The sequence below is a fragment of the Dendroctonus ponderosae genome, unplaced genomic scaffold, assembly GCF_020466585.1.
Source record: "Dendroctonus ponderosae isolate FM_Combo_2020 unplaced genomic scaffold, Dpon_F_20191213v2 Dpon_F_20191213_4, whole genome shotgun sequence".
Taxonomy (NCBI): Eukaryota; Metazoa; Arthropoda; class Insecta; order Coleoptera; family Curculionidae; genus Dendroctonus; species Dendroctonus ponderosae.
In genome coordinates, this window is record NW_026018611.1 from 1,644,238 (window position 1) to 1,652,753 (window position 8,516).

The 8,516-nt window shown below is 44.6% G+C and overlaps 3 protein-coding genes across 3 annotated transcripts in view; all 3 read left to right on the plus strand.

Annotated features, from left to right (window-relative positions):
• LOC109543052 (glucose dehydrogenase [FAD, quinone]) overlaps positions 1-8,516 on the plus strand; it is a 14,427-nt gene that overhangs the window by 2,847 nt on the left and 3,064 nt on the right. Inside the window, exons 2-5 of the mRNA XM_019912573.2 lie at positions 7,605-7,720; positions 7,773-7,930; positions 7,984-8,129; positions 8,188-8,279. Coding sequence (XP_019768132.2) covers positions 7,614-7,720; positions 7,773-7,930; positions 7,984-8,129; positions 8,188-8,279 — 503 coding nt within the window. The 5' untranslated portion in view covers positions 7,605-7,613. The remainder of the gene's footprint in view (positions 1-7,604; positions 7,721-7,772; positions 7,931-7,983; positions 8,130-8,187; positions 8,280-8,516) is intronic.
• Positions 4,294-5,889, plus strand: LOC109543017. The gene is made up of 3 exons (XM_019912525.2): positions 4,294-4,551; positions 4,630-5,528; positions 5,581-5,889. Exons 2-3 carry the CDS (start codon positions 4,634-4,636, stop codon positions 5,760-5,762), a joined length of 1,077 nt encoding a protein of 358 aa, XP_019768084.2. The 5' UTR covers positions 4,294-4,551; positions 4,630-4,633; the 3' UTR covers positions 5,763-5,889.
• LOC109543018 (cytochrome b-c1 complex subunit 7-like) lies at positions 5,898-6,236 on the plus strand. The gene has a single exon (XM_048665743.1). The coding sequence runs from the start codon at positions 5,898-5,900 to the stop codon at positions 6,234-6,236; it is 339 nt and encodes a 112-aa protein (XP_048521700.1).

An 8,516-nucleotide genomic window follows, 5' to 3' on the forward strand; every position in this document is an offset into this window, starting at 1 on the left:
AAGAAAAACAGCGTTTTTCTTAAACTGTTGCCGCGTTTGATTGGTAAGGACAAGTCCGCTGCATCAAAGGCGCGTTTCACATTTGATCAAAACCTCCAGGCTGATAAAGTTGCCTTAAAGCTTCACTGTGAATGTCATCACCGCTTCATGGATTCTTTGTACAGCAGCGACGAAATGTCAACTTTCCTTCCAACTTGTCGGCCACCTTGATATTTGGCCGGCAACATTTGCTCGAATTTTGACAGCCAATCAGCGCAGCAGCGAAAAAAATTAAGCACATTAATTCGGTATTTAATCGGGGAAACAATCCTACGAGATTTTGCCGTGCTGAAGGTTGTCACTTTCACTCTGGCACACATTCGATAAAAATTTCCTTTTTTTGCTGGGCGCCGATAACAATCGAATTGGCTTCAGTGTGACTGCGTTTTCTATGCAGAATGCACATCCGCTAGTTTGATTAATCCACTTGAATTCGCTCGTTTAGCAATCGCAAGAAAATCGTTGAAATGCACACGTTCATTTAGAAGTGTGTTTTTTTTTTAATTAAGTGCGTTTCCAATTGCGCAAAATACGCAACACATGCCCGTTTAAGCACTGAAAACCAATTTCGTTCATGTCGTAATCTTAGTGGAACTAACTGATGTTGAAAATGCGGCAAAATCGCCTTTTTGTGCCCACTGATGGGGTTGAAGCGCGTTTCATTCTGGTGTTTTCTTCGATCCGATTATGCTTACGTAACAGCGCACCGGCGCCGGCCTTCTTCTTCTTAGGCCATGATAGAAAACAATCGGAGGAAGACCTTTTTAACTAAAAAAACTGACATGTTGTTAGGAGATCTTCATTCTTGATTAGTTGCCGAAACGTGTATTGGACCGTGAAAACTGATGAGTGGCGGCAAACAATCCCCATTGTTCCACTACGAGGATATAAGAGCGTGTTTTTCCCTAAGATCATAAACGTGACCGATTTCAAGAAGATTATCTCCTCTAGTTGGCCAATGGGGGAATCTGCTGTGCAAATCGTGAACAGGATGTTGGAGATTCCGTGAAATATGTCTCTAAGTACACCGCAATCCTTTCAAATACCGCGTCAGTTTGCACAATGATTAGCGGTTTTCACTGGAAGTTCAAGGAAGTCGTGTAGTTAAGGTTTCGGCCACACGATCTGTTGCCATCATCAAAGGCTCTCGGGCTGGTCGTGTTTGAGAGCATTCGACCGAAAACGAGCTAAAAGCTTTTGAACACAATCATGTGACGAATCGGTTTCCCAATTTCATGCCGGCCATTGGCGACCTTCACGTGAATTTGTCGTTCGTTTCAATATGTCACAGCGCATTACAGGGAAAATATTCATTGAAATTGGTTTTGTTTCTCCTTTGTGCGTTATTGGGTCAATCTTTATGGATAGTTTCGTCGCTTAGGATAAAATGACGTTTGAAAACCCATTAGCAGGAGAGTTTTTCCATTAATTAGTGACATTATAGGTGTTTTGTCGATAAAGCGAAAAATCATCGCGCAACCGTTTACGAAACGCCGGTGCTTTTGACCTTATTCTGCCACAATAGGAAGCCCGTTAAGACCGAGATTACGGCTGCAGTGGCCTTAGAGCTGCCACGATGCTTCAGTGAAAGTGAAAAAACAACCTCTAAGAGTTCATCATTATCAGCAGCATCTTTAAGTGTCATAATCATGCAATGATGAGACCGCTTAACCTGACACAATTGAGCCAATAAACTAGCTTTTTTTAATAATGCTATGCAATGTAAGGTTCGAAACGTTGCTAGTTTTTTTTGAGTTTGGTTGAAAAAGCTGGCAAAGTTCGTACATCGATGGTGGTTGGCATTCGAAGATCTATCGACGTTCTGACTAATAGACAAGGTTGCTGGTCGTTTTTTTTTCAGTGGAAAAGTGCCGATTTCTCAACGGATGATGAGCTTTAAAGGCACGAAGCCAGTTTTACAAATGGTGAGAAACCCGTTCTATTCATTTTTAGTGCGTAATTTGCCCGTTTTACAACTTCGAGTTCTTTTATAGGCGAGTCCTTAGATGGGCAACGTTCGACAGCATTTCAATGTTGATTTCTGTTTGCTTTGCAAATTTCATCATCCGTTTCGGATTCTGAAACAACTTGCTAGAAAATCGGGAATTGCGGAATCTTCGATCGCGGAAAAACTATTTTTCAGTTGGATTTAATAGCGAAATTTTGACCGAAGTTGGATTTAATAGCGAAATTTTGACCGAAGTTTGACTTTTACGGGATTTGAATCGGCGCAAGCTTTTTTAAATCGCGAAACACCGGAAAATTGTTCAAAGCAGGCTTGTGCTGATTCAAATCCCGTAACTGTCAAACTTTCCGTCATCGTAAATCTCCACTGGCTAACAAGCAGGCGGTGCTTGTTCTGTACGAATTGACGGATCTGTCAATTCGTACGAGGACGGACCAATTGACAGATCTCCAACCAATAGAAACACTTTCGTACCATCGTATCATCGTACAAACGGATGCATGGGACACGGGCTTAAACCCATTAATCCAATCAATAAATCGCCTAATTATCCTCATATTAATTCGCTGAAAAAAAATTTCGCAACCCAAATTGCCTATATGAGTCCGCCTTATTGAAAACTAATCAGACGGCAATAAATCGATCAAGGGTCAGCACTATGCGACTTTAATGATCTATTGCTACGTCCAAGCGCACCTGCAGCCTAAATTAAAACATGTTTCTTAAACGGCCGCTTGAATTTGTCAATTGCGCTCCTATATATCGGTTCAATTAAAGTGGTTGTTCTCGTTTTCCGACTATTAAAGGGGGGAAGTCGCTTGACAAACTGACCCAATAAACGCAAATAAGGCGACAAATTGATCGCGAACTGACGGCGGCAGCCACAGGGGCTGAACGTGCAGTCGATATATATGCTCATAAATGCGAAAATGGGCAATCCACGCTCGATTACCAAGGAATTTAAATAATATTAAGATAGGAAAGTGTGCATATCCTGTCCCCAACCGAGCAGAACCAAATATTCGAACCCAAGTTCAAGTTGAACCCATTGAACAGCAAGCAATCCTTGATAACAGTTCGTGGTAGCACGCCGACTCTTTTTGGCAACCGTTTCGCGCTTCGAGTTGACTAAGACCGAACTCAGGGCTTTGCCCCCCTTAATCATCATATGCAACTGCAGCGGCAGAGCGCATATTTTATTAATGAGCGATTTCTTATGTCAACCGATCCGAATCCTTTAGAAAAAGCCATTAATGGGAATTTTGCAAGTTCTAACCTTTTGGCACGGATTAATCGTGTCACTCGTCGACTGGATTTCCTGCAAAACATGTGATTTTTACGGCGGTTGGCTTGTGATTGCCTCATGCCCACGTTCAAATTAATTAGTGGTAACAGCTTTCTCTACAGGGTGAACCAAACCATTTGAGAACCCCCTAGGCGTTTTTGATGGAAAACCACCGGGAAAAACTGCCGTTTTGACCTTTGCGTTAATTGGGAACACTATTCACTAAGCACATGCCTTTTTAGGCAATTTCGCGGAAAAACCCTACACATTCGAAAGTTTGAAACACCAATTGTCAAACTGAAAGCCGCTTTGACACTGCAACCGATCTCAACTGCGGCAACGTTGCCAGTAGTGCATTATACCGAAATCATTCAAACGCGTCGATTTTTGGCTCACCCTATACCGGATTAATACCCGATGTTGTCAGGAAATGACCAAAAACTGTATTAATTGGCTCAAACGGCAGTGGTTTTATCCAGGCTTTGCCAATGGGACCTTTGCTTCCGAGCTGAAGCCCAACCCGGCAACTCTGGCTGGCGCTCGCGATCAAAACGTCAAGTTCTAACCTTTTGGCACGGATTAATCGTGTCACTCGTCGACTGGATTTCCTGCAAAACATGTGATTTTTAGGGCGGTTGGCTTGTGATAGCCTCATGCCCACGTTCAAATTAATTAGTGGTAACAGCTTTCTCCACGGGGTGAACCAAACCGTTTGAGAACTCCCTAGGGGTTTTTGATGGAAAACCACCTGGAAAAACTGCCGTTTTGACCTTTGCGTTATTTGGCAACACTATTCACTAAGCACAGGCCTTTTTAGGCAATTTCGCGGAAAAACCCTACACATTCAAAAGTTCGAAGCACCAATTGTCAAACTGAAAGCCGCTTTGACGCTGCAACCGAACTCAACTGCGGCCACGTTGCCAGTAGTGCATTATACCGAAATCATTCAAACGCGTCGATTTTTGGCTCACCCTATACCGGATTAATGCCCGATGTTGTCAGGAAATGACCAACAACTATATTAATTGGCTCAAACGGCAGTGGTTTGATCCAGGCTTCGCCAATGGGGCGTTTGCTTCCGAGCTGAAGCCCAACCCGGCAACGCTGGCTGGCGCTCGCGATCAAAACGCCAAGCTGTACAAACAGTGAGGTTATAACCAGTTTAAACATTAATTAACGGGTTTAAACTCAGCTTTTGACTGTTTACAAGTCAGTTTGCAACGGAACAGCCCCAAAGCAGCCAGCCAAATAGCCAAACACCGTGAGTATCTCCAGCCCATACCAAAGCCAACAATGAATGCCAGCTAAAAACCAAACCAACAAACTTTAAACCTTGTAGGAAAATGACGGACATTCGCAGAAGAAAGACTAACGAAAGGCAGATGAATCAGGCGATTTGCGACAATGTGTCCCTCCTGCTCAGGAGCCACCCGGGCACCATGCAGCTGAAATCCATATTGAACGCCAACATGTTTTCCAAGCCGAACAAATCGGCCTTCCAAGAAGTGGCTTTCTATCTGCTAACGGTGGCAGATCCGCAGCTGGCAAAGGAAAAGCTGAAAAGCTGGCCGCTGGTCACGTCCGGCCAAGAAATCCAGTTCCGAAGCGAACTGATCGACTGCGTAAACGTCCTCAACTCCAAGCACAAAAGTGCAGACCTGCCAGTGTTTCAGCCCTCGCATTTAGTGTCGCCCGGGGGCTACCGAATCGGGACGTTAGTGTTCAAACTTTCCCAACTGGCGATCAGGGAGCATTTGATGAGGGCGAAAATCGCCGTCACTTTGCCCCCAAGGATCAGTGCAAATCCCGAAATAAGGACCTGCGATATGATGCAGGTTCTAAGTGAAGCTGCGGCCGCCATTGACGCTGAAACCGGGGAAAAGCTAGTTCGGTTCAATACCAGCCACTTTCGCTTAAGGGAGCAGGCAGAGCTGCTGTCCTGTTTACTCAGGAAGACCAAGAAGGAGATCAGCATGTGCAAGAAAGAGCTGGAGGAAACCAAGGCGAAGCATGGCCCAGATGTTCCGCGGGTGTTGCAGTTGGAAGTTGCCGATGTGAAGCAGCGCGTCGCCAAAACGCTGGAAATCAACCAGCTGTTCCACTCCAGCAAAGCCCTGCTGGATCAGTTGGCCGGTTTAACGCTGAAGCATGACCCAGATAGCGCCCAGCTGCCCAACAAAGCAGCCCCTCTAAAATCCACTCGCGATGGACAACTGGACTTAATCCAGTACTTCCAAGGTACCAGTTGACTTCAAGTTTAATTTTCGTGATTACCACTGAGTATTTTCAGGGCTGGCCGCTTGGCTGGAGAAGTTCAGGCCAAAAATCCCCACCCTGTACCCAATCTATGTGAGCCAGAGCCTTGCCAAAGTCGAGACTCTGCTAACGAAACATCAGCAAATCCTAGAAGATCTCAAAGGCCTGGAAACCCAGTCAAATCGTCTGCTGCAGGAAAGAATGGGTTCTAAATAGCGTGACCTCACAAGGAAACCGTTTCGCTCAACCGCTGTGCTTTAAATCAACCGAACAATGTGACAAACTTAATTCTGGTCAAAAAATGCATGCGACACAACAGGTGTTAACGCACATTGACAGTGATGTTCAATAATGGCTGTGAACTTTATCCAGAAGCGCTTCGCATCCAGATCGTGGCAAGAATGGGCCTATCAACTGTCCGGCTTTAACAAATTGGGGCTCTGGCGAGACGATCTGGTGAATGAGCAGTGCGAGCCCAACGTGAAAGCGGCACTTGAACGATTGCCATCCAGATTGGTGCAGGAGCGCAACTTTCGAATTCTTCGCGCTGTCCAACTCACTATCCAGAAGGAAATTCTACCCAAAGACCAATGGACCCAACTGAAAGACGACAAACTCTATTTGACCCCGTATTTGGAAGAGCTGGCTAAGGAACAACGCGAACAGGATGAATGGAACAAGAAGTATTGATGCCTGGTTTATGTTTAGTTAGCAAATTAACTGTTAACTGTTGTGTATTAAACGACGCGTGAATTTTTATTGTCCTTTATAATCGCTCCATCGCTATCCAGTCAAGGAAAAATGTAAATCTGGCGACAAGTTGGAAGGAATTCTTTAAAAAAACCCGTTGTTTGAATCGAATTTGCGATGCGACCTTCAATCGCACCTCATCTGATTACTTCGCTTATCTTGAACTTTAACGTGCAGGAATTTGCGGTGATTGGAGCATGCAAAAATTTTACAATTTTACATTCAATTTTTTAACTGCCTTTGGACACAAATCCAGCAGACACAAAACTCGCATCACAATTTTTTTTTTTTTGTTATTAAGGGCGAGGTTTTTCAGAAAACGCAAAATTGTCAAAATGCCCCAAAAAGAAATTCCCAATCCCGAACGTAGCTTCGCGTCGGATCTCTCTCTCGCACACATCGGATTATATGGCGGACGCCAAATGACCATGACGTGGCTACGTTCCAACTTGCCACGTCCCCGCTAAAAAATATCTGGGGTTTTGACGCCAATTTGCAACAACCATCCAAAAATCGTTAATCCCAATAAAATATTTCAGAACTAAAATAGAGAAAAAATAGAATGCGGTTTGATTTTTTTTTCGGATGTGATCGATCTGATTGAGACCGAAATCATTTGCGGTGTTTGAATTTGAAAGTTTGAAGTCTTTTCGGAATTATCCTGCAAAAAGCCGCTTGCTGCAGTAGCCACCTACTCGGTCCCAGTGTTGCCAAACGTTGCAAAGTTTTGTCGCAAAACATCACGCGGAAAATTGGCAAAAATTACCAATGATCCAAAAAGCGACGATTTTACTGATTTTTAGTTACCGATAGTGAAATAAAAACAAATTTGAAACTTGTTGAGATCACATGTTCATGTCATAACTTACTTTTTTAATTTTTCTTTTTTTACCATAAAAATTATTTTTCTAATTTCGTCTACGATTTTGTCCAAATGGGTCAAAATGTCCCAAACACCGTAAATTTGCATAATTGGAAAGTTCCTGAGGGCGCAAGCAGTCAAAAAACTTGCATTCATTCGGTCTAAATCAATTAATCAGTGGTTACAGAGTGTTCGAGTGCACTTTACTAAAGAAATCAATTAATTTGAATCATTCAATTGGATTCTTGCAAATAGAAAATCCCATTCCCGAACGTAGCTTCGCGTCGGATCTCTCTCTCGCACACATCGGATTATATGGCAGACGCCAAATGACCATGACGTGGCTACGTTCCAACTTACCACGTCCCCGCTAAAAAATATCGGGGTTTTTGACGCCAATTTTCAACAACCATCGAAAAATCGTTAATCCCCATAAAATATTTCAGAACTAAAAAATGGCCAACTGTAACTGCCCGGTGACCCAGCCAGGGCCCACTTTGGCCTCCACATGTGGCGGCGTCCCGTTCATGCTGTTCATGGGACTCCTGGAGGTGTTTTTGAGGTAATTGGCCTGCAGGCAGCACCCAAAACCCTTTCTGGACGATATGATTTAGGTCCCAATGTGACTTGGAGGACCCGTGCGGCCGCCCCCACTCCACAGAAACCCTGTCGGAGTACGACTTTATTGTGGTGGGGGCTGGAAGTGCTGGATCGGTTGTCGCCAGTCGCCTCTCGGAAATACCCGAATGGAACGTCCTGCTCATAGAAGCGGGTAATTTGCGCAAACCAACCCCAGAACTGCAGATTAATTCCCAATTCCCGCAGGCAACGACGAACCGACGGGCACCCAGGTACCTTCAATGTTCCTGAACTTTCTGGGCTCCGACATCGACTGGGGGTACCAAACCGAGCCGGAAAAACAGGCCTGCTTAGCAGAGACCGGCCAGCGGTGCTACTGGCCACGAGGAAAAGTAAAAAGTCCATCCAGATGGAGTTGCGGTGGTTTTTAATGCACGTTTGCGCCTGCAGGTGATGGGCGGTACCTCAACAATGAACGGAATGATGTATATGCGCGGTTCCCGAAAGGACTACGATGACTGGGCGGCAATGGGAAACGAAGGTAGTTTTTCAGTGTGGAAATATGGGTCTTTTTTTTGTCCCAGTGGTACTCATTTTGGGTTCCAACGACTTTTATCTTCCCCCGCAAACAGTCTCGACCGAGCTCATCCAGACCTTTACCAAAGTGCAACTACTGGGTTTCTGGGGTTTTTAGGCCGTCGTTCGGTAGAATTTCTTCTTGACGTTTCGCAAGCACGAGTGGCTTGCATCTTCAGAAGTGGTTTGCTTGAACGCTTACA